General features: G+C 45.2%; 1 protein-coding gene across 1 annotated transcript in view; it reads right to left on the bottom strand.

The window, feature by feature from the left end:
- Positions 1-27,357, bottom strand: part of LOC126236976 (aquaporin-11) — a 234,642-nt gene that overhangs the window by 50,831 nt on the left and 156,454 nt on the right. Inside the window, exon 4 of the mRNA XM_049946694.1 lies at positions 20,041-20,122. Coding sequence (XP_049802651.1) covers positions 20,041-20,122 — 82 coding nt within the window. The remainder of the gene's footprint in view (positions 1-20,040; positions 20,123-27,357) is intronic.

Below are 27,357 nucleotides of genomic sequence, written 5' to 3' on the forward strand. Positions count from 1 at the left end.
AATAGTGATATGTGGGCTGGTAAGATTACACTCTATAGGTATATTTGTTTGTTTCTGAGCAGCAACCTACATTCTTAAGAAGCTCTTAACGTTGGTTGGCTTTTCTTGATTCTACAGGTTGTTTGGTTGACGAATATTACTATACAATACGACTGTGAAATGCGGGGCGCATGAATACTTCACTGGTCTGCCTACGACCATCGGGCGCAGTTTAACGACCACTGCAGTAAGTAGTTAGCAACGGATAGCATTCTTATACAAAATTTTCTGTTTCATAGAACGGATGATAATCGGCGTGACGGAGTACGTTGGAAGATAAAACTTTTCCTACTTACAGTTCGGAAAAAATAAATAGGGACAGTGTTATTGCCTAGGGAACGTCTTCGTGAAGACTTATCAGAAGAGTCTTGAATATGTGTGATACGGCGTAGTTGGACTATAACTAGTTGGCAAGACAGTGTGATCTTAAACTACATTTTGTACTTCTTGAGACTGATGATCATGGGCGTGATGATTAAACATTTCTCGACTATTGCTTGGGGAGTACGAAGGAAGATCGGAAAGTAACGCACAATAATTTTACTAACAAAAAGTTAACAGGTAACAAAACAAAAAAGTCAAAAATGAACTTATATCGCTCACCTAGTTTTCTACACAGTAACCAACGTTCTCAACACATTTCTCCCATCGTCGTACCAATTTGAATATGTTTCATTCCTAGAAGTCCTTTTGGATAGATTCAAATGGTTCAAATGGCTCTGAGCACTATGGGACTCAACTGCTGTGGTCATTAGTCCCCTAGAACTTAGAACTACTTAAACCTAACTAACCTAAGGATCACAAACATCCATGCCCGAGGCAGGATTCGAACCTGCGACCGTAGCAGTCGCACGGTTCCGGACTGCGCGCCTAGAACCGCGAGACCACCGCGGCCGGCCTTTTGGATAGAGTATTGCCATCTACGGACTATTGATTTCACTCCTGCACCTGTCGGAAAGCGTTGGCCAGCACGAATTTTTCCACAGGACCAGAAAGATGAAAGCCACACGCAAATCTGGCGATTTTCTTGCGAACAGGGACAACAAAATGGGTGCGAGCACTGTCAAGAAGTTTGACACCGTCAGCAGTAAAGTTGTGGCGATTGTCGTGAAGGGCACGAGGCAACTTAACCGAAGTCTTAATACAGGCTGTAGCATTCACAGTGGTCCCGTTTACTCCACCAATAACTTGACTGTTATGCAGATGCTTCGGTAACTCAAATGAGAATCCCTGGAGGGAAGGCGGCGTTCTTTTCGGGAAACACTATTGAGAAAATTTAGAGAACCGGCATTTGAAACTGACTACTGAACGATTCTGTTCCCGCCAACATACATCGCGCGTAAGGACCACGAAGATACGAGAAATTAGGGCTCATACGGAGGCGTACAGAGAGTCGTTTTTCCCTCGCTCTGTTTGCGAGTGGAACAGGAGGTGACATGCAGTGGTACACGGTACCCTCCGCAAAGCACCTTACGGTGGCTTGCTGAGTGTCTATGTGGATGTAGACGTGGATGTAGATGTAGATGAACACTGTCACAAGCACTTTCCTAGCAGACTGAGTCACTCCGAATTTTTTTCGTACTGAGAAATCAGCATGTTTCCACTCCATAGAGAGTTGCTTGGTTTCAGGCGCGTTGTGGTACGCCCACGACTCATCACCAGTGACGATGCCTTTCAGAAAGTGATGCCCTTCTTTCTAAGCGTTAAGTCATCCATGCTTGTCATCATTCTCTGGTCCTTGTGGTTTTCTGACAGGTTCTCAGTCACTCAGCGAGCACTAACCTTACGAATTTCAACTTGTCACGAACAATATCGCACATCCCATCAAAGGAACTGTTGAAGGGTTGCAATAAGGTTCGCAGTTGTACACGCCGGTCGTCCAAAAATGCTGCCTCAAAGGCTCCGATAGTCTGTGAGGTTGAAGCTGTTAGTGGCCGCCCGGAGTGTGCCGAATCACTAAGGTTTACAGGGCCCTCCTGAAGAATAGATACCATCTGGAGACACTTCTATGACCCACACAGTCCTCCTTTATACACGCCACTCATGTCTCTGTGAATATTACTCGGTTTACGCGCTTTGGCCTATAAATATCGAACTGCACGTCACTGCTCTTCACAAGTTGACGTCTGTAACATGCACGCCATGTTTGTTTCGTAGTTCAGGCTTCCTTAGCTGTAGTTGCATGTGAAAATAAAATACCCTCTGTAGCGCAAATTTCAAATAATATCGTCGTGAAATTGCAACATTCCAGTTGCAATACCAGGGGAAAAATATTATTGTGCGCTACTTTCCAGTTCTCTCTCGTAGTAATAAATAATAATAATACTGTTGGCAGAGCGTTATGGTCTGGGGCATGTCTTCGTGAAGACTGTGCCAGAAATGTGGGCTAATCAGCGGGATTCTCCAGGTGGACACCTTGGACGAGGTGCTGGCGAGTGCGCGCGGTTTCGCCTTCCAGTCGGTCATGGAGTCCCTCATCGTGGAGGCCGACGACCCGCGCCTGTGGAACGTACTCAGTCGGTGCAGCATCTCTACATCGACACCGCAGCTGCTCGAGAGGGTGGTGGCCGAAGACTACGCCGTGCTGACGTCACGCCGTGTCGCCAGCTTCTACGAGAACGACCAATACTGCTTCCAAATCCACATCTCCAGCGCCAACTTCTTACCCTTGAGCACTACCATCTACGTAACCAAGGACCACCCGCTGCGAGAGCCCATCAACGCCATCATACACCGAACAACATCCGCTGGCCTGGTAAGGACATTTCTTTTCTGCGAAGGAAGATTAGTGATTAGGTAGATTTTCCCTGTGTAACTAATGTTGATGCTCTTCAAGCGTATGCAGCCGGATTTCATGGTCCTGATGACGCGTTGTGTCGAAGGTCCAACTGTCCGCCATCTTCAGGTGAGATTGCAGGTGCACGGTCACTCTGGAACTGAGGAAGCATCAGATACGGTGGCTCCTTTATACCCGGGAACAGGCCGCTGCGCATGCGCGAGAAGCGAAAGGGCTGCCTTCTGCGAAGCGAAGACTATCAGCATCACCTGCGGTACAAACTAAAAAAAGCGATGAATGACAAATTAATATGCAGCCGGCGACAACCATTCTTGAAATTTTCGAAGAAATATTACCCACAAACTGTAGTCCAAGCTGAAAAACATGAACAATTTGACGGTCAGTACATCCATTTTGTCTGAAAACAACCTTAAGATAATCCAGTTCCTGCGTCAAACTATGAGAATCCGAAATAGCATAAACTCTCTTGACGAGCGTACGTAGAACTCCAGTGCGTTGGTGCGGTAGGTGACAACTAGTAGCATGAAAGTAGCCGTCCGAATGCTTAGGTTTACGCTATACACTGTGTCGTAAAGCCCCATTTTCATTTTTTAATACTAAAACAGCCAAACAAGACAACTTTCCATCTTCTTCAATTTCCATTGAAAATTTGATGCATGTATGAATGCAGTTAAAATGGTCCAAAAACTGAAGAGTAGCTTCCATTCTATATGGCCAAACGATAAAAATATCACCCACGTGTCTCAAGAAACATGTGGGCTTAAGAGAGAACAAGTCCTGAGTGCGGTATCTTCAAAATCTTCCATGGAAAGATTCACTCAGGAACAGGATTATCTTAAGATTGTTTTCAGACAAAATAGACGTACTGATCATCAAATTGTTTGTGCTTTTCAGTTTGGACTAGCATGCGAACCAACAATGGACACTTGTAGGTCAGTTGCTTTTTTTCCCTTTGCGGGGAGTATTTCTTCGAAAATTTTAAGAACCCTCAGAAAATAGGATATTAAACGTATCCTTTTGCCTTTGGCCAAGACTAGAGTTCTTCTTGGATATGTTAAAGATGATTTGGGATTGAGGAAGCCTGGTGTAAATAAAATTTCTTGTAATTACGGAAATGTTTATATTGGAAAGATTATCGTATGGTTCAAGACCGATATGTGGAACATCAACGTCACACACGTTTGTTCAAGTCCGCAAAATCTGCCGTCGCTGAACATTGTCTCAATCAAGGACATAATATGTCATTTAAAGAGACGAAAATTATTGTTCCGGCTTCCCATTAGTGTACTTAAGGAATCCATCAAAATACGATTATCCGATGACATTTTTACTAAAAATAAAGGTTTCCCTTCAAGCAAGATGTGGAGTCCTATTTTATCAGATATAAAACAACAACGGTCTGGTTTTCGACCGGCTGTATATTAATTTGTGATTCAACGCTTTTCTTAGGGTAGTCCTTTCGCTCCTTGCGCACGCGCAACGGCCTCTTCCCGAAGGTATGAAGGAGCCGCCGTATCTGATGTTTCCTCAGTTCCGGTGTGATTTTGTACCTGCAATCTCACATGAAGATGGTGACCAGTTGCACCGTCGAAATATCCCGTCCTCAGGACGGTGAAATCCGGCTGTATACCTGTGTAGGGAGTCAACAAGAAAGATTAATGTTTAACGCCCCTTTGACAACGATGTCGGATTAAGGAAGGATGGGAAACGAAATCGACCGTGTTCTTTCAAAGGTACCAACCCGGAATTTGCCTTAATAGATTCAGGAAAATCACGGAACCTAGCTCAGGATGGCCGGATGGCGATCTGAACCGTCGGCCTCCCGAATCCGAGCCCAGTTTGCGAACCACTGAACGAGGATTCTTTTCTTTCACTCTAAGCAAAATGTCATTCGCACGTCACGTGCAACTCGATACTTCAATGCACCGAAACCTCTCTCCTGTACTTCAAACTCCAAAGTGGTTAGTCTACATCATTTGTTTGGTTAACAATTATGGGAGGATAGCTTGCAGACTGCAGCAGACTTACACCTCCTACCTAGTGTTTGTAGATGGAGAAGTGTGTCCTGGATATTCCAGTTTACTTTTCATCTGCTGGAGTGAAGCGCTCTCAGGGAGTCGCAGCAGAGGAGTACTGCAGTCTAAACAAATCTCATCTGCTCCACTGTCGTAAAGATGGCGTATAATTCTGCATCGTATTCAGAGAAATTGTTAAAAAGATTTATCTAGTTCTGTAAGTGTTCTAACCCCTTTCCAGAACAATTGCTCTCCTATCTCGTATACGTTTAACTTTTGGACACTAGTGCCTCGTAAAATTTACTTAAAATGGCAGAGAGCTGTTTGCTCATTTCTGTAAATCAGAGTGCTGCAATTAAGCTAAAAGGTCGTGGGTTTGGTACAGCGTTGTTCTGCTCAGAGTCTTCGGATCCAGCGTTTCAACCTTCTTGCTGTGACCTTCTCCTCGTAAGTGGCTGCACATTGTTATTCCAGTTCCTCATGAAGGGGCAGGCAACGGATAAAACTGCACATCTGCCAAAGGCTATACCCATTTTAAAGAAGGTTTCAATACATAAAAACAGATAACAATAAATAACGTTATCAAAAAACCACATTAATTTAAAATTTTTACGAGTTTTAAAGTTTTTGAATGATTTTATAGTACACACGTCAAAAAATGTTTTTTATCACCTCGACCCGAGAGTTGCGCAACCTGTACAGAAAATTGGAATAGAGATCAACATAAACATCATTTCCGACATTAACATCATTTCCGACATTAACATCATTTCCGACATTAACATCATTTCCGCCCTTTATATTGCTCATGAAAACCACACATTGCATGTTTTACCACCATACAGCGAGACCATCAGAGGTGGCGGTCCAGATTGCTGTACACACCGGTACCTCTAATACCCAGTAGCACGTTCTCTTGGCATTGATGCATGCCTGTATTCGTCGTGGCATACTATCCACAAGTTCATCAAGGCACTGTTAGTCCTGATTGTCCCACTCCTCAACGGCGATTTGGCGTAGATCCCTCACAGTGGTTGATGGATCACGTCGTCTATAAATAGCCTTTTTCAATCTATCACAGGCATGTTCGATAGGGTTCATGTCTGGAGAACATACTGGCCACTCTAGTCGAGCGATGTCGTTATCCTGAGGGAAGTCAGACACAAGATTTGCACGATAGGGGCGCGCATCTTCGTCCATGAAGACGAATGCCTAGCCAGTATACTGCCGATATGGTTGAACTGTCGGTTGGAGGATGGCATTCACGTATAGTACAGCCGTTTAGGCGCTTTCCATGACCACCAGCGGCCCCACGTAATGCCACCCCAAAACAGCAGGGAAACCCCACCTTGCTGCACTCGCTGGACAGTGTGTCTAAGGCGTTCAGCCTGATCGGGTTGCCTCCAAACACGTCTCCGATGATTGTGTGGTTGAAGACATATGCGACACTCATCGGTGAAGAGAACGTGATGCCAGTCATGAGCATGTTGTTTGGCCCATCTGTACCGTGCTGCATGGTATCGCGGTTGCCAAGATGGACCTCGCCATGGACGTCGGAGTTGGGCATAATGGATTATTCAATATGGTCGCGTTGCTGTCGGGGTTTCTCCGAGCCATAATCCGTAGGTAGCGGTCATCCACTGCAGTAGTAGCCCTTGGGTGGCATGAGCGAGGCATGACATCGACAGTTCCTATCTCTCTGAATCTCCTCCATGTCCGAACAACATCGCTTTGATTCCCTCCGAGACGTGTGGACACTTCCCTTGTTGAGAGCCCTTCCTGGCACAAAGTAACAATACGAACGCGATCTAACCGCAGCATTCACCATCTAGGCAAGGTAAAACTACAGACAACACGAGCCGTGTACCTCCTTCCTGGTGGAATGACTGGAACTGATCGGCTGTCGGACCTCCTCCGTCTAATAGGCGGTGCTCATTGATGGTTGTTTACATCTTTGGGCGGGTTTAGTGACATCTCTGAACAGTCATAGGGACTGTGTCTATTATACAATACTCACACCAACGTCTGTCTTCAGGAGTTCTGGGAATCGGGGAGATGCAATACTTTTTTTGATGTGTGTATATTTGATATATAATCACTGACGAAAATATAATATTAATGTGGTACAATGGCTAAGCTGATATTGCATTGAAATGTTTATAACCATGATGGGGGTCGTGGGATGATGAAATACCTATGGGATCCTGTGGAACTTCAGACAGCATCTACAAATCATCGAGTTGGAAGTAGAAAGAGGGAGGAGGGTGGATGAATGGTGTGAGGCGAAGTATTGTGACTAGAGCTGGAGATAATGGTATATCTCGGGAAGGATTTTATTATTGGGTAGTGGGAGTGGGTTAAGGTTTCCTGGAAGAGGGTGTATAAGATATAGAGGTAGATGGAGGATGTGACATGGATCTAGTGCTGCAGCAGTATACTTCGACTGGTGATTGTTGGGTAGGATATTGGGAGCCATGCCTAGGTTTGGCGTTTAATATATGGGGTCCGAATGAGTTCCAAGAAGAGGAAAATCTTCTGGAAGTGGATGCGTTGATACAGGGTGCGAGTTGGGCATGTTAGGCGGATACAGAAGGCGAGTCGGAGTGCATGTCTTTCCAGGATTTCCAGGGACTTACAGAATTTAGGGGAGGCGGAGATCCAGGTAATGCATAAGTTCGAGTGGGGCGGCTGAGGGATCTGCAGGTGAGGATTACGGTAAAGGATTTAGACAGCAGGTGGGCAAACTATCTGCATTTCACAAATGTTAGGACAGTGTTTCCAGCGTTTAACGCTGTAAATGTTCATGCGCGGCTGTTCAGTGGGGTTTTCATGATTGGAGGAAGTGTTCACCAGTGTACTGCTGGCTGGAGGGCGCACCATGATCGGCGCCTTGTTTGCGTACGCCTGTGGCGCCCTCGTAGCTGCGACGATCACTAAGCCTCGGAAGCCTAAATCCGTCGTCACGATGAAATTCTTAAGGTGCTCCGTAACCTCCACCATCTCTCTGAGTTTTCGTTTGCATTGTATGGTGGTTTTGCTAAAACATTTTCGTTAGCAAAGCCTATAAAATGGGCGGATGTTTCACTATGATAAAAGTGTGATAAAGTATACACTGGCGGATGGATCTGGCAGTTAATGGACGTTTAATACGGCAGTGACGGCACGTTGGATCCAGGCAGCCCGGCATGTCAGGCGCAGCTGAACAAAACGAAACCTGTAGTAAGGATAAAGAGTTTGCTTAAATTAGCTTTTTAGCAAAATCACCGTAGCAATGCAAATGAAAAGTCAGAGAGGCAGTCGAGATTGCTATACGCCCGAAGAATTTTTATCGTGACGAAGGCTTTATTCTGCCAGTGAGTTTGTTACTGGTCGTCAGTGCGCGGGCCAATACAGTGTGTTCGGAAATCCCCGTTAGAAACTTTTAAGACTCGTAGATGGGAGTGAGTACTTAATGTTTTGAATAGGAACCCATGTCCAGAAAGGTCATCCAGCGATGCTAGAGGGCGTCGAAGTTACAGGCGCCGCCGCATGTATATTCAGGGTGATTCCGTGATTATGGTACAAACTTTCAAGGACGATGGAGAAGGATGAATGCATCAAATTGAGGTAAGGGTCGCTATTCCAGAAATGAACGAGTTTAAAGTTATAAACGAAAACTGTTCTGATACCTCTGTCAGTGGAAGACATGTACCGGTACTGTTGTCGCTAAGATCGTAGCGTAGGCAACTTTCAGAGGTGGAAGTATGCGCCAAAACAAGAAAAAAGTTTCTAGTGAACATGGGCTCTAAAATGCACACCTTAAGAGCTATGAGCACTTGTTCAATACAGGAGATGTGTTTCACACCAGTGGAGATGAAATTTCTGGACATTGGTTACTATTCAAAATATTATGTACACTCCCGTCCTAGTCCTAGTAGTTTGTAACGGGAATACAGGAATTTCATAACACCCAGTGTAATCCATAAACACAAACAGGGTGCCCCTCACGTCCCGCCACTGCAGCCAGTAATACACCGGTAAAGCTTCCTCCAAGAACGGAAACGTAGTTGAATATACAGCCACGAATAATCACGGTGATAAATGCTGAAAATCTGACAGTGCGCCACATTATGCAGTCAGTTCCCAGAAGAAGGTGTCAGCAAGAAGACCGAAGCACCAGACCCAAAATTCTGGATGGAACAATGCGATACGAAAACCTCAGAACTTTTAACTTCATCGACGACGACCGCGAAGCCTACGTTTTTTAAGAGTGTTGTCAGCGCAGTGTGCGGTTGCGCAGGTACCGAAGTGGTCGTCCGACATGGAGTACGAGGAGGGGCTGCGGACCAGCAGGCGCTGCCGGCCCGGCAGCCATCCCCAGCCCCTGCAGCTGCTGCACCTGAAGTCTGCCTTCAAGGCGCTGCTCTTCGGACTCGTCATCGCCACGCTTACCTTCGCTCTCGAGTTGTTTCTCCACAGCTGGCGACAGACTAGGACCCTCCGCGTTGGAGGCCCTGAAGACACGGGCTATCTTCGCACGAGCAGTGCCCATCTATGAATTCGTGTGAGCTATCAAGCTATAAACGTCAAATGTGATTGTTTGTATTGTCGTTTGCAAGCCGCTGTTATGATCCCTGTGGAGAGATAGATCGCAAATCCGTACATAAACTCCCACAAGTTGCGTCCCTCGCTGCTCCACCACCATGGTATTTATCTCATTACTTATAGCCGTTTCATACCAATCATTAATACATTAGCGTCCGTTCTTTTCAGTCTATAAAGGATGAAGCGAAATTCGCGCACTCGGGCTTCGCAGCACGACTCCTCACATGACAGCGATAAAAAAAAAAAAAATGTCTGTCGCAAAATTTCGTCCGGCGAGTACATCCGGCAGAAAAAGGACGTTAAAGAATGGAAATCTGGCAACACTGTAACCACATGTATAGCAACTAGCTCTGTCAACACGTAAGATTGTACTATACAGTTGGTGCAGTGGATAGAGTTTTGGGTTAGCATGCAGGAGGTCGAGGGTTCGATCCTCGGTTCAAAAATATGTTTTTTATTTAGTAAATGTAGTCCAAGTGGTACGGTATCTGACATCTTAATCGTCAACAGCGATTGCAGCACGTCCTCTGGAAAACATTTGCACTTACATGCGACAATCGTAGAAATGGAACATTGGTCAGCTCTGAAAGATGCCCTTTTCATGTCGTGGGCCTGAATTTATTTGCACCACTTCCTCTACTAGAAGCGAAACCTGTATTCTTCGTACCCTCCTCTAATGGTCACATAGATTAGTACCAACTATTATCCTTGCCTCGTTCAGGTCCATTACATTTCGTTAGGATCTTAAATTACCAATACGACTAGCAACGTGCTTTAGAATAATGTCCAAACTCGGTTACTATTTGTATGTGTTATCACCATGGTCCCATTAACTGTTTCAACTGTCTATTTATTATTTGTCTAGCCACGTATTTGTTGTGTTCAGCGTTACAAAATATTGTAAATTTAGGGTACATGTGACATAAGAAACGATGTATATTACAGTATGAAATGCGAGAATGAAATTAGCAAATAAAAAAAATGCAACCCAACTCAGAATTGAACCCTTGACCTCCTGCATGCTAACCCAAAACTCTATCCATGGCGCCAACTGTGCAGCAATACTCAAATTTGCTGTCAGAGGTAGTTACCGCACGTGTTGTTACCGTGTTTCCAGCCTGCCTTTCTTTAACGTTCTTTTTCTGCCGGATATACTCGTCAGACGAAATTTTGTGAGAGACTTTTTTTATCACTGGCACGTGTGGAGTATGTGGAAACCTGGCCATCTCATATCACAGTAAAAATTTTAACAACCTCGACAAAATATTGAATGCGGACCTGGCAGTACTGAACACCCACCACTCCAAGTGGCATCTGCATTCAAATCGTATCAAAACGACCAGTACCATAATGCACCTTAACAACAGAGACTCAGATAGAAAAACACAACTTTCTATCAACGGTCAAAGCATTTGGCATGGGGATGAGCCTAAATACATGAGAGCGAAATTAGGTCGCATTCTAACGTATAGCTGACATCTAGAAGATACAAAATGGAAACTAAAATCCCGTAACGCTATCCTATTGCAACTATCTGTAACGATATGGGGTTGTGGAATGTGGCTGAATACTGATCGCCAGTTTGAATGAGAAGCGCACACCTATCTAAAGTGGACATCCAACAAAAGCAGACGATGTGGATAATCTCTGGAACACGCCGGGCCACCCATGTGCCTGGCTCCCCGTCCTAGCAAACATAGAGTCCCCTCAAACTAAGCAATCACAATTAGCCACAAAATCATGCAGAAAAATCCTAGAGAACTCTGAACTCCCTATACAGCAAGACCTAGCGCCTCTAAATAGATTTAAATCCAGATCATCTTTATGGAATATCGCCTAAGAACAATAAGGCTTCGACTCGAAGATAGCTACGGGCTGCAAGTCGGCATATGAACCTATACTTGGTGGACTACCCCAAAAAGAAGATGGATGGATTCAACCTCCCGAGGAATCTCTGGACAACTTTGCACCGCATCAGGACAAGGTATGTGCAAGACACTGATGAATAAATGGTGCCTGTCGGACAACCATGAGTATGAGTGCGGGGAAATCCAAAAATGAATCATTTACATGTGCTTGAAGTGCATCAGTGTGATCTATGTAACTCAGTATAGAGGTATTAGAATATTTTAGTTAATACATTATGTGATGAAAGCCTTTGTAAAAGCCGAAGAAGTAAATAAATTAATAAAGTGTAACACACAGGACGAACCCTTGACAGAACCCTCACCTTCTGCCTATCCTAAAGAAAGCTGCATCAGACCGATATATATCATTACTGCATCTCTCCACAGTCCATTATACCTATAAAACATTAATACAATCCATCCTAACTATTGCACAGCGTCAGCTGGACTTCTACAACACTAGAACTACACTACTGGCCATTAAAATTGCTACACCAAGAAGAAATGCAGATGATAAACGGGTATTCACTGGACAAATATATTATACTAGAACTGACATGTGGTTACATTTTCGCGCAATTTGGGTGCTTAGATCCTGGGAAATCAGTACCCAGAACAACCACCTCTGGTCGTAATAACGGCCTTGATACGCCTGGGCATTGAGTCAAACAGAGCTTGGATGACGTGTACAGGTACAGCTGCCCATGCAGCTTCAACACGATACCACAGTTCATCAAGAGTAGTGACTGGCGTATTGTGACGAGCCAGTTGCTCGGCCACCATTAACCAGACATTTTCAATTGGTGAGAGATCTGGAAAATGTGTTGGCCAGGGCAGCAGTCGAACATTTTCTGTATCCAGAAAGGCCTGTACAGGAACTGTAGCATGTGGTCGTGCATTATCGTGCTGAAGTGTAGGGCTTCGCAGGGATCGAATGAAAGGTAGAGCCACGGGTCGTAACGCATATGAAATGTAACGTCCACTGTTCAAAGTGCCGTCAATGCGAACAAGAGGTGACCGAGACGTGTAACCAATGGCACCCCATACCATCACGCCGGGTGTTACGCCAGTATGGCGAGGACGAATACACGCTTCCAACGTGCGTTCACCGCGATGTCGCCAAACACGGGTGCGACCATCATGATGCTGTAAACAGAATCTGGATTCATCAGAAAAAAATGAAGTTTTGCCATTGGTGCACCCAGGTTCGTCGTTGAGTACACCATCGCAGGCGCTCCTGTCTGTGATGCAGCATCAAGGGTAACCGCAGCCACGGTCTCCGAGCTGATAGTCCATGCTGCTGCAAACGTCGTCGAACTGATCGCGCAGATGGTTGTCTTGCAAACGTCCCCATCTGTTGACTCAGTGATAAGAGACGTGGCTGCACGATCCGGCAAGCGGATAAGATGCCTGTCATCTCGACTGCTAGTGATACGAGGCCGTTGGGATCCAGCACGGCGTTCCGTATTACCCTCCTAAACCCACCGATTCCATATTCTGCTAACAGTGATTGGATCTCGACCAACGCGAGCAGCAATGTCGCGATACGATAAACCGCAATCGCGATAGGCTACAACCCGACCGTTATCAAAGTCGGAAACGTGATGGTACGCATTTATCCTCCTTGCACAAGGCATCACAACAACGTTTCACCAGGGAAAGCCGGTCAACTGCTGTTTGTGTATGAGTAATCGGTTGGAAACTTTCTTCATGTCAGCACGTCGTAGGTGTCGCCACCGACGCCGACCTTGTGTGAATGCTCTGAAAAGCTAATCATTTGCATATCACAGCATCTTCTTCCTGTCGGTTAAATTTCGCGTCTATAGCACGCCATCTTCGTGGTGTAGCAATTTTAATGGCCAGTATTGTATAAAGTCTCTAAGAATTCTCGAAAGTCTATTTTACCACATCTGATTACTTTCTAGCCCAGTGCAAATCACATGCTGAATGTCTAAGTCAGGTAAGGCCAAGAATTCTGCACACGTGCAGAGCCCTTTCGTTTGTGTGGAGTTCTGTCACCTGAGTGCACACTTCCCCCACTACTATGCCATGCTGTCTGAGCTGGAAGAGGGAGAGGGGGAAACTGGAGCTCTCCACAATTTTAAGTATTATTTAATTATTTTTGACTTGCTGAAGATCTAATAAAAAATTATACCTGGTGCAAACCATCGGCATACAGACAGACGCAGAGAATTTCGCCTATTTACACCAGTTAGCTTGCCATGCATCAGTGGGCGGTGAACAGTAAAGTCCACTTTAAATGCGAGGTCTGCCACCTATTCCAGACGTTATATTGATCAATCCCCGTCGAAATTCAACAATTTCAGGTCTTAATTCTAAATATCGTTCCAGGGATGCCCCTTGACTTATCAATGTATTTTGCGGTAATGTGTAACGCCTCCATACTTTTCATTCGTTTCCATCAAAAACTGTTGCAATTGACTGCATAATAATGCATATAACTTCAAAATTTATTTCTATCACCAATTCTCTTACGTGCTTCATGCCTCCAAATTTAGCACAAAGTGCTTCTTGATGTACAAAACAATGAATCCCGTACGAACTGTCTGTCGATCATTGTAATATTTTGCTCTTTAGTTATCAACTAAGTATTTAACATCTTTCTGCATGGTTTCGTTATGCAATTCCACGGCAAATTTGCGATAAGCTTCGATTATGCGACTGAATGTTACATACAGAGAATTATAATTGTGACGACAGGTCCCTAGACTCTTACTTTTTGTGTAAATAGTCACTGGACCTGCAAAATTACGTTATACCATCAACAAATAGGGAAGGATAAACAGCGCTGAAAAAATTGGAAATTTGTGGTAAGGTCTTATGGGACCAAACTGCAGAGGTCATCGGTCCCTAAACCTACACACTACATAATCTAACTTAAACTTACGCTATGGACAACACACACACCCATGTCCGAGGGAGGACTCGAATCTCCGACGAGGGTGGAGGTGGGGGGGGGGGGGAGCAGCATGTGGACCGTGACAAGGCGCCCTAGTCCACGCGGCTACCCCGTGCGGCAAAACAGCGCTGATACCAAGATTCTGCCGAACTGTAAAAAGTTGTGCCGACCAGAAAATGCGGCGTCAAATTCCGCAAGAAACAATGTCGCATCGCACTGCTAAATGGAACGTCGCGCTGTACCGAGCAGTTCCGAGAAGGACCGAGTACGGTCGAGACGTATCAAGTAGTGCCGAGGTAGTCCGGGCCTCAGACTTCACGCGTACAGTACTCTGTACACACTTGCTGTTTTTTTTAGGCCGTGGGCGACACGAGGCTAGAGCTCCTTTCTCTTCAGCCATACTGAAAATATGCATTTTACGATATCGTTTCTTCTTAATCTCCGATCCCGGTACTCAGCAGGGCCTGCACCGAATACGTCCAGCTACTCACCCCTGGCAGCACACCCCTTATCCGCGTGCAGAAAAAATCATGTTGTAAGCATGGTAACCGCCATGATACACCCCGACAGATGGCACAGTCCAATCGAGGTGTTTTATAGGGGTCAACAGTTATTCGCATGAGTACCTGGTTTATCAGAGGATTGCCTGAAGATCATGCATTGTAACGCCAAAATCAATAGCAAATAAAGCAAGACCTTTCAATACAACTGAATGATTCATTCATGGTCCAGCAATATACAGTAAGAAATGGCGTCCCCACGTCGATATGAAGTTACATATACGAAGAATAGCGACTCAGTAAGAAAATAAAGAAGTTTCTACTCAGGGTTGGTTGAACTATATTAAAAATGCAAGTAATGTTCATCATTATAGAAACACTACTCTGTTATACATAATCTTGGTGACACCTGGAAATCTGGCTCCAAGTGGTCAGTAGCAGACCCGAAACCTACCATTACCATCCGCTTGTACTCTCTGAAATCATCATACGTGGGAGACAAGCTACCTTTTCCCAGTTGTCGTCTAGGAAGCAAGAAAGATAAGTAATTAATGTCCAACAGGCATCGAGCTCTCTAGAACCGAAGCACAAGTTCGTATCAGGCAACGAGGTAGATAAAGTCGACCTTGTCCTTAAAAGAAACTGTGCCCCCATTCGGCTTGATCGATTTCGGGAAACTATGTTAAAACTGAGTAGAGTTTGGAGGACGGGGTTTTGAATAGCCACTCTTCCACAGCGTGGAGCCTAGTGTCTTAATCATTGAGCTTTGTTCCTCGGTGCTACGTTCCGATGACGTGCTGTTGCTTCAGGGATTCTCTTCAGGCCTTCTTCTTACATATTCCGCAAAGTCAAATGTCACTGCCCTCATCACATCTATCTGTTTCTCGTGTGACGACTACAGTTCATCAAAGTTGCACTGTTTTGTCAGCAAGAGATGAACTCGCTATTCTCTTGACACGAGATCTATTGAAGATCCAACAACTTTCAATTTAGAATATGTTATGTAACTTTCTCTGAATGTCATTCTGTGTATAGCCTCGAAGAAGCCTCATTGCACAGTCGTTATCAAATTAGAAGACGTTACACAGTACACGCCGGAGTCTAACTCGAAGGAGTAAGTGAAGGATAACGCCCTACCTATTAACAAATGTTTGACTCGATACTAACATGTCGTGACTACATGTAAACACATTTCTCCCTAACGATTTATAGCTCTTGCGTATATATGAATATTTCAAAGGTCAATTAGTTTCTCATTTAAGTTATTTTCTAAGGTTGCGAGACTTTGATTCGGCACATTCTCGTACACAGACGATGTGCCGTAGAGCGTATAAAGGAAAGAGAGGCTGATAAACAATAAAGTTAGAGTAGTAGAGGGAAACGTTAATCACTTTTCCGCCGAGGAATTTTTTCATGAAGACTTCTTTCCGGAAATAAAAGATGAATCCACACACACAAGATCACTGATTGTAAAGGTGTTATAGATTCCACCAGCGTGTTCTCTTGGTATGAGTTTGGCCTTTTACCTTCCCATAAATGATCTATCAAAATCCTTGCGTCAACTGTCTAGGAATAATAGACCACGCCATGAGGAACAACTTCTGTTAGAGACAAAATGTTCGCTGGCGCTTCCCGGCAACATTAGGCGCCTTTAAATTATTAGTTATGTCCTTGAGAGGCGGCAGGACATGGGCACTTTGTGGCATTTGTATGTAATGTGTGTCGCCTACAATCCAGTCACTTGCCCAACGTCAAAAAGGATGGGCCGCGCTTGGAAAATATCTTTCTCGACTTAGAGACATTCATCCTTAAGGTTTTATTGTTGCAAACCACTATGGAGATGCAGCGCAGCTGGTTAGTAGACGCAGCTAGTTCCATTTAATCTCGTCGTCCCAGGGCCGACAAATTCAATAACGTGTCAGCGAACATTTTTGTCTCTAAAAAAAGTTGTTGCGCCTGACGTGATCCATCGCGTCTGTGAAAATGCGGTTAATTCAACCAATATCAAGACTGTTGTAATACGGTACGTCTTCCAAAGCCTGAATAACAGTTTCTGACTTACTCTTAAAATAATAGACACTGAGACATAAACTATAGCTCATATACGCTCTAATTATAAGACAAAGCAAGAAAGAAACGCACTACGAAAAAATTATCTGAATGGCCCGGAAGTCGGTAGCTATGGTTTACATGTACACACAAACAAGAGACTACAATTTCTGGAAAAATTGGATGATTCATTTAAGAGAAACAGCTTCACTAATTGAGCAAGTCAATAACGCTTTGGTCCACCTCTGCCCCTTATACAACAATTATTCTTCTACATCTGAATCTACATCTACGTGATTACTCTGCTATTCACAATAAAGTGTCTGGCAGAGGGTTCAATGAACCACCTTCAAGTTGTCTCTCTACCATTCCACACTCGAACGGCGCGCGGGAGAAACGAGCACTTAAATTTTTCTGTACGAGCCCTGATTTCTCTTATTTTATGGCAATGATCATTTCTCTCTATGTACGTAAGTGTCAACAGAATGATTTCGCTATCGGAGGAGAAAACTGGTGATTGAAATTTCATGAGAAGATACCGTCGCAACGAAAAACGTCTTTGTTTCAATGATTGCCACTCCAATTCACGTATCATGTCTGTGGCACTATCTCCCCTATTTCGCGATGATACAAAATGACTGCCTTCTTTGAACTTTTTCGATGTCATCCGTCAGCCCCACCTGATGCGGATCCCACACCGCACAGCGATACTCCAGAATAGGGCGGACATGCGTGGTGTAAGCAGGCTGTTTATTAGTAGATGCGTTGCAGAAATTTAGCGGATTTCTTTTAGTACTCACGTGAATAACTTCACAGTTTTCCTTATTCAGGGTCAATTGCCACTTTTTGCGCCAAACAGACATATAATCTACATCATTTTTCAATTTGTTTTGGCCATCTGATGACTTTACGAAACGGTAAATGACGGCATCTTATGGAAACAATCTAAGAGGGCTACTCAGATTCTCTGCTATGTCGTTAATATAGAACAGGAACAAAATAGGGCCTATAACACTTCCTTGGGGAACGCCGGATGTTACTTCTGTTTTACTCGATGACTTTCCGTCTATTACTACGAACTGTGACCTTTCTGGCAGGAAAACACGAATCCAGTCGCACAGCTGAGGCGATATTCCATAGCCACACAATTTGATTAGAAGACGCTTGTGAGGACCGGTGTCGAAAGCCTTTTGGAAATCTAAAAATGTGGAATCAATTTGGCATCCCCTGTCGATAGCACTCTTTACTTCATGAGTATAAAGAGATAGTTGTGTTTCACAAGAACGATATTTTCTGAATCCGTGCTGACTATGTGTCAATAAATGGTTTTGTTCGAGGTAATGTATAATGTTCTAAAACAGTATATATTCCAAAATCCTACTGCAAATCGACGTTTGAGATACGGGCCTGTAATTCAGCGGATTACTCCTAGGTTGGTTGGTTGGTTGGTTTGGGAAAGGAGACCAGACAGCGAGGTCATCGGTCTCATCGGATTAGGGAAGGATGGGGAAGGAAGTCGGCCGTGCCCTTTGAAAGGAACCATCGCGGCATTTGCCTGGGGCGATTTAGGGAAATCACGGAAAACCTAAATCAGGATGGCCGGACGCGGGATTGAACCGTCGTCCTCCCGAATGCGAGTCCAGTGTCTAACCACTGCGCCACCTCGCTCGGTGATTACTCCTACTTCCCTTTTTGAGTATTGGTGCGACTTGAGCAATTTTCCAGTTTTTAGGTACTGATCTTTCTGTGAGCGAGAGGGGTTGTATATAATTGCTAAATATGGAGCTATTGTATAAGCATGCTCTGAGACGAACCTGACTGGTATACAATCTGGACCGGAGGCCTTGCTTTTATTAAGTGATTTATGCTGCCTTGCGGCACCGAGGATATCTACTTCTATGTTTCTCATCTTGGCAGTTGTTCTTGATTGGAATTCAGGAATATTTACTTCGTCTTCTTTGGTGAAGGAGTTTCGGAAAACAGTGTTTAATAACTCTGATTTAGTGGCACTAACTTAAGTGACTTCACCGTTGTTGTCACGCGATGAAGATATTGATTGCGCCTTGCCACTGGTGTGCTGTATGTATGAGCAGAATGTCTTTAGGTTTTCTGGCAGATTCCTAGACAGAGTTTCGATGTGGAAAGTATGAAAAGCATCTCGCATTGAAGCACGCGCTATATTTCGAACTTCGGCACAACTTTGACAATCTTTGGGATTTTGCGTTCTTTTAAATTTGGCATGCTTTTTTTGTTGCTTCTGCAACAGCGATCGACCCGTTTTGAGTAGCATGGGGGAACACTACCATCACCTGTTATTCGGCTTGGTATTGACTGATGTATTTCAGATTCTTAGGATTGCAATGAAGAGTAACAAATTGGGGAGTCGAATATCGTTGTATCGCTGTGCTGAAAGGGAGACGCGGATGACAACCAAATGGGTCCTGCTATGAAATGAAATGACACCCCAGACTATCACTGCTGGTTGTTGGGCTGTGTGACGGGTGACAGTCGGGTTGGTATCCCACCGCTATCTGGGACGTCTCCAGACACGTCTTCGGCCTGGAATCCCATTGAATGGAGTAGAATTATCTTCAGTAATCCGTCCCGCTTCGAACTGAGCCTCGATAAATAGCACCCTTATCGCACTACAGTACGTCCAGGATTTCCGTCGCCTTACATGGGAAGCTTTCCTGGGCGTCAGCACACGGCGTGAGTTTCTGCTGCTAGTGGTCATGCTAGCCAAACCCTGCCTTTGCCAGCAAGGTTGCCGGGTCCCACCCCATTTGAGAACGTTTGGAGCCTTATGGACAGGGCCCGCCACCCAGCTCGGGATTTTGTCGATCTAACGCGCCAGTTGGACAGAATTATACGGGATATCCGTCAGAAGGCCATCCAACAATCGTTAATCACTGCTAAGCCGAATAAATGCTTGCGTAAGGACTAGAGATGGACCAAGGCGTTACAGATTTTCCTAATTTGTAGAGCACTTTCTCTTCAATAAATCATTCAGTTATTGTGAAATCGTAATAATTTGTTTGTCTGTACATGGACTTCACATCTACCGAGGCTCTATCCCGTTCGGATAATTCCTGTGTCGTGCATCCTTTGTTTGGCGTACAGAGTCTGGATTTTGTGAACCACTCAGGAATTGGAATTCGTTTAAGTGAGTTTGCAGTATCGGTAGTAGCAGCTATATTTAAGGTAAAGTGAGCTGAGGATATAGTGTTACCTGAAGGTCCGCGCTGCACTCCTCCCATGCTTTGCCCACGTGCGTCTCCGCGAGTTCCAGGTCCCACAGGTACTGGACGTACCTGCAACACCAATAGGCAAACGCTAAGGCAGCACTGCCGAATCAGAGATGCATACAGATTTACTGAAGCAAATTAATATGCAGAGTGACCATAACTTATTGGACGAGTTAACAAGGCTATATTTTCATCAACAGAAAACAAATATACACGATCCTCGAAAGATCGGAAATGAAATGTTGAATTACTGAAGTTACTATTTAGTCATCTATTCCGCCTAGTGGTAAACTTGCGTTTTAGTTGAAGAGAATAGCGGCCTTTCCAACGCGTAGCAAGCATAGCTCGCTGAGCCTGAATGCACGTCAATATTGTCACTATTCGAAGAATATACTGAAGAACGAAAGAAACTGGTACATCTGCCTGTTATTGTGTACGGTCCCCGCGAGCACACAGAAGTGGAGCAACACGACGTGTAAACGACTTGACTGAGGTCTGAAGTAGTGCTAGAGGGAAGTGACACCATGAACGCTGCAGGGCTGTCCATAAATCCGTAAGAGTACGAAAAGCACGTTGCAAGGCATCGCAGATATGCTCAATAATGTTCATGTCTGGGGAGTTCGATGGCCAGCGGAAGTGTTTAAACTCAGAAGAGTGCTTCTGGAGCCACTCTGTATCAATTCTGGACCTGTGAGGTGTCGCGTTGTCCTGCTGGAATTGCTCAAGTCCGTTTGAATAAACAATGGAAGCAGGTGATCAGACAGGAAGCTTACTTACGTGTCGCCTGTCAGAGTCGTATGTAGACGAATCAGGGGTCCCATATCACTCCAACTGCACCCGTCCCACACGTCCCACCCACACCATTACAGAACCTCCTCCAGCTTGAACAGTCACCTGTTAACATGCAGGGTGCATGGATTCATACCCGTACACGTTCATCCACTCGACACAATTTGAAATGAGACTTGTCCGACCAGGCAACATGTTCCCAGTCATCAACAGTCCAATGTCGGTGTCGACGGGCCGAGTCGAGGAGTAAAGCTTTGTGTCGTGCAGTCATCAAGGGTACTTGAGTGGGCCTTTGGCTCCGAAAGCCCATATCAATGATATTTCTTTGAATGGTTCGCACGCTGACACTTGTTGATGGCCCGGCATTGAAATCTGCAGCAATTTGCGGAAGGGTTGCATTTCTGTCACGTTGAACGATTCTCTTCAGTCGTCGTTGGTCCCGTTCTTGCAGGATCTTTTTCCAGCAGCAGCGACGTCGGTGATTTGATATTTTACCAGATTTCTGATATTCACGGTACATCCTAATAGCGTGAGTGCTGTGGTATATGATCTTGCAGATTAAATCCTTATAAATGATAAAGCGATATTTCTTTTAGCTGGAGAAGGTAAGAGAAACGATCTTTGAATACCAGGACACGACAAGCCCCACCTAAGAACAAGCAGTATATGACAATGCCAAGGTATTCTGTTTCGAAATATGTGAATGTGGCTCTCTTTTTCACGCAAAAATCTTCACAATAAAAATATAGGTAGACATTTTTGTACATTGCTTAATGTCATAATTCTTGGAGGAGTAGGAGGAATAAAATGCGTTTCAAACAAGACGACATTTGTATGAAAACATCGAGACTACCGAAATCGATATTACGCACGTCGAAGTGCTGACACATCAGCTGTGCACAACAAGTTGGCTGCACCACTCACCGGATCCCCAGTATGGGAGTTCTTTGAGTTAAGAAAAATATCTACTTCTAAGGACGTTGTCTGATTCAAGGAAATCCTTTAGCGAAAGTACTGATTACGTCGCACCAAAACTGTTTGAGAGGGCTTGGTGAGATTCGGCATCTTCCATGACGTCAAAATTAAATTTCTTGAAGCTTCAAAAAATGGTTCAAATGGCTCTGAGCATTATGGGACTTAACTTCTGAGGTCATCAGTCCCCTAGAACTTAGAACTACTTAAACCTAACTAACCTAAGGACATCACACACATCCATGCCCGAGGCAGGATTCGAACCTGCGACCGTAGCGGTCGCGCGGTTCGAGACTGAGGCGCCTAGATCCGCTCGGCCAGTCCGGCCGGCTCTTAAAGCTTCATTTCTCTCATAATTACGAGATACATAGTACAATGGGCAAATTAATCTTACTAAATCGTCCAGCACTCTCCCTATATAATCCGTTTTGTACTCAGAAATTCCTCATATTTCTTGTTAAAATGCATTTAATATTCTAACGTAAACATAAATTGAAATTGTTTTAATGTGACATGTGGTAACATGTATGGCATATAGAAAAGCTCCTTATTCTTTTGCATGAAAATTTTCCATGTCAGCCTCGATTCCTTAAGGTAATCGAAAGAGGCACCGGTACGACTGCGCTGGAGTTTGCGAAGTTCATCGACGCATGTCCGCTATGTACGGATAGAACTAAATGTTCCGAACGTGTGTGCACGAGTGCCAGAGGAGATTTCGAGAATGGTGCACATCACCGCAAGACGATCTGCACCCATCGATCCATCATCCGTGATGTGATGGATCAGATTGCTGGAGTTATCCGGGGAGATCGACGAATCACGGACGAAATTCGTGTTCAGGTCGGCTTTAGCCGTGGCACCGAGCCTGCCATAATCAAAGACCACTTGCATTACTGCAGAATTTGTGCGCAGTGGGCGCCGCATCACCTGAAGGAGGAACGAAAGATGGACAGAATGTCTACAAGTCTCAGTCGTCTGTAATCACGAGAAGGGGCATGCCTCTCTGTACTGTATCGCCACAGGGCACGAAACGTGGTACCACCATTTCGAGTTCGATGGCAAATGGGAAACTCAACACTGGAAATATCCCACATATCCCCCGCCAGAGACATCCAAACTGTTCACACAAGTTCCTATAAGGACATGATAACCGTCTTCATCTACAGGTGCCCTCTGCTCGTCGAGTTCCTCGAACGTGGAACCACAATCAATGAGCAGAGCTATGAAGACACCTCGCAGAAACTACAACACACCATAAAGTCAAAACTCCCAGGAATGCTGTTGTCAGACAGAATCATCCTGTTGCACAATAATACACGTCTCCACACGGCTTATCGAACGAAGTAATAAACTTCACCAATTTTATTGGGAAACACTGCAACATCCTCCGTACAGCGCGGATCTGTCACCGTGTGATATGATTTTCTTATCTTTGACGACCTGAAGGAAGACATGCATGGACGTCGATTTCAGTCAGACGAGGAAGTGCATGAGTCGGTGCATTTGCGAAACCGTCAGGGGCCGACCGCGTTTTACGAAACAGGAACTGATCGTCTCATCACCCGATGGGATGAATGTCTTACCGCTTTTGGTGATTACTTTTGAATGAAACCATTGAATTGTCCCGTTGTGGCGGGGGTTTCTTTTTCATTTGACTGCACCGGAAGAGCCAAAGAAGCTGGAACACCTGCCAAATATCGTGTAGAGCCCCCGCGAGTACGCAGAAGTGCCGCAGCACGACGTGGAATGGACTCGACTAACGTCTGAAGTAGTGCTGGAGGGAACTGACACCATGAATCGTGCACGACTGTCCCTAAATCCGTAAGATTACGAGGGGTTGGAGATCTCTTCTGAACAGCACGTTGTAAGGCATCCTAGATATGTTCAATAATGTTCATGTCTGGGGAGTTGGGTGGCCAGCGGAAGTGTTTAAGCTCAGAAGAGTGTTCCTCGAGCCACTCTATACCAAATATGGACGTGTGGGATCTCGCATTGTTCTGCTGGAATTGCCCAAGTCCGTCGGAATGCACAATGGACACGAATGGATACTGTGGTGTCACCGCCAGACACCACACTTGCTAGGTGGTAGCCTTTAAATCGGCCGCGGTCCGTTAGTATATGTCGGACCCGCGTGTCGCCACTATGTGATTGCAGATCGAGCGCCGCCACACGGCAGGTCTAGAGAGATTTCCTAGCACTCGCCCCAGTTGTACAACCGACTTTGCTAGCGATGGTTCACTAACAAAATACGCTCTCATTTGCCGAGACGATAGTTAGCATAGCCTTCAGCTACGTCATTTGCTACAACCTAGCAAGGCGCCAGTACCAGTTACTATTGATACTGTAATAATGTACCGTCAAGACCGACGCTCATCATTAACGGATTAAAGTTAAGTATTCCACCAGCTACGTCCGTTTTTCTAAATTCTAATTTCCTTGTCCTGTTCCAGACCTCACGCCAGCCTACGTGAGCTGAAACGCGTGCCTTTCGGCCTCCTCTAGTAACCCGGTGTTGGCTCTCCTGCCAACCCACAACATTTGGCGATGAGGCCTCTGCGTTCTTATCAATATTGCCCTGAATTACTTGTGTAATGGCTTCGCCACAATCTCCAGATTTACTGTCCGAATTTTATCGCTTACAGAATCAGCAGACGCAGGCCTTACTGGATGCCCTTGGACAGCTCGTCCAGGGTCAACGGGCAATGCAAAACGATGCGGCAGCGCCGCTCCACCGCTAACGCAGCAACAACACGCTGTTGCACCAACTTTTCGACCTTTTGATGCTGCACTGGAAAGCTGGACGGAGTGGTCACGCCAATTTGGATTCCATCTCGCCGCCTACAGAATTCAAGGTAACGAGCGGCAGCCTTTTTTGTTGTCCTCAGTAGGGGTGAAAACGTACTGTGTGATAGTCAAATTATTTCCCTGACGCGACGTAGCAACTCTGTCCTACGACGAAATTTTGTCTGCATTAGATGCATATTTCAAAGAATCAGTCAATGTAGTTGCGAAAAGGTATACCTTCTTTCGTACAAAACGTACGGCAGGTCAGACTAATAGGGAGTGGGTTGCAACTTTGCAAGGCCTTACTAGGGATTGTGCTTTTGAGTGTCAATGTGGACTCCCTTATTCAGATACTGTGGTACGTGATGCAATTGCACAGTACATTTCTGATGTTCGTATCAGGGAACAGATTTTGAAACTAATCAATCCCTCCCTTCAACAAGTGATGGACATATTGGATCGGCAGGACACACTTGACTTTGCTCAGGAATCATTTGAAACTTCACCAGCCGTGGCAGGTTAACCGGGCGAGCTGCACGGAGCAGTAAACAGCCCTCGCGCCCGGCCGCGCCGCTGCCGCCAGGCTCTCAGCCGAGTGTGCTGTGCAGGCAAGCAAATGCAGTGCTAAAATCACGCCTGCGGTGTGCAACTAGACATTCGCGTGAGAATTGCCCATCTCGCCAAGCTATTTGCTTTTACTGTAATAAAAAAGGACATGTTCAAAGTGTTTGCCAGAAAAAGCTCAGATCGGAAACTCAACATCATTCCAGGCACTTTGCTTCGCGCCGAATTCGAACCAAGGATACTCATGCTCGTGAAACTTCGCCCATGGAAATTCATGTAGTTCATTCCACTCTGCCCAGTGCCACTCTCTCTAACTGTGACTGTGTTCATCGCACAAATAGTGTGCGTCGATGTTGCCGAAACTCCCGTCAAGTCGCAAGTGATTTTGTACCAGTGTCAGTTCACGTTGCACGAGACAGTCACTCTTGTCATCAGCAGGGCAATAAACTTTTTGTGGACTTGGACATTAACGGCAAAGTGATACCATTCCAGCTCAATACCGGGGCTGCAGTTTCACTGATCAATCGAGACACTTACAAACTGCTGGGCACACCTCCGTTGCGTGCCGCAACTGTTAAGTTAACTAGCTATTCAGGTCAAGAAATCCCTGTGTTAGGACAGTGCAGCCTTATTGCAACATACAAAGGACAAACAAAACTTGTGTCATTTTACGTCCTTCGTTCTTCTTCTGCAGTGAACTTGTTTGGTTTCGGTTTATTTCAGTTGTTTAACTTGTCTATCGTAAATCAGGTCCTATCAGTGAACCAGACTGTGCCTTCAGACAGTGTTTCTCGTCTATGTGAAGAATTTGCAGACATTTTTGCACCGGGCCTTGGTTGCGCTAAGAACTATAAAGCACATTTGGAACTGAAAGTACACGCGCAACCGAAATTTTTCAGAGCGCGCAATGTTCCCCACGCATTGCGTGATGAGGTCGCAAAAACATTACACGATTTGGAATCACAAGGTGTAATTGAATGTGTGCAGGCTTCTCTCTGGGCATCAGTTGTTTAACTTGTCTATTGTAAATCAGGTCCTATCAGTGAACAAGACTTGCCTTCGCCGCAGAATTTGAAGCAGCTACAGAGTGTGCTGGGAAAAATCAACTATTATCATAACTATGTGCCGCACGCCTCTTCCATTTCAGCTCCGCTTCATCGTTTACGCCGTAAAGGTGTTCCGTTCGTCTGGACGACGTAATGCGAACGCGCCTTTCGCCAGTTGAAATCGGCGTTGCTTTCCAATACTTGCCTTACGCCATTCGATCCCCAGAAGTCCCTTTTGTTGATGGTGGATGCATCAGATTTCGGGATCAGTGCTGTGCTTGCGCACATAGATGGATCGCACGATCGCCCTATTGCCTTTGCGTCCAAATTGCTCTCGCCTGCGCAAAGAAATTATTCACAGATCGAGAAAGAAGCATTGGCTCTCGTATTTGGTGTTACAAAGTTTCATGATTTCTTGTATGGTCGTCACTTTACCATCATCACAGACCACAAACCTTTGACATCGCTTTTTCATCCGACCAAGCCTGTACCTCCACGTACAGCGCAGAAATTCACTCGCTGGTATTTTTTCCTCTCGCAGTACCGCTACGATATCTTGTATCGGTCCACTGCTACGCACGGAAACGCCGATGCGTTGTCCCGTTTGCCTGTTGCTGAGGATAGAGCATTCGATTCCTCCGAACTTGCTTGTATGTTCATTGCTGCGGAAACCGATGAAGTGGTCGAATCGTTTCCGATTGATTTTCGTCGTGTAGCTACTGCTACAGCTGCCGACTCTGTCCTTGCTACCGTTCTGCGTTTTGTTGCTACGCAATGGCCCTTGTCAAAGTCACGGATCGGGGATCTGTTGGTTCGCCCATTTTTGCTCACAAGGAGAGACTTTTTGTTCGACTTGGTGTTTTGCTGTTGCGTTCTGATAATGATGAGTCCAGGGTCGTGGTCCCACGTTCGTTACAGTCCTCTGTCTTACAGCTTCTCCACCAAGGACATTGGGGTATAGTGAGAACGAAACAACTTGTTCGTCAGCACTGTACTTGGTTCGGAATCGATGCCGCGATTACGAATATGTGCTCTTCTTGCATGGTGTGTGTCGAACAACAATCAGCACCACCGCGGAAATTCTTTGCATGGCCGAAAGCCACTTCCCCTTGGCAACGCTTACACATCGATTTTGCTGGTCCATTC

The sequence above is a fragment of the Schistocerca nitens genome, chromosome 2, assembly GCF_023898315.1.
Source record: "Schistocerca nitens isolate TAMUIC-IGC-003100 chromosome 2, iqSchNite1.1, whole genome shotgun sequence".
In the NCBI taxonomy this organism is placed as follows: domain Eukaryota; kingdom Metazoa; phylum Arthropoda; class Insecta; order Orthoptera; family Acrididae; genus Schistocerca; species Schistocerca nitens.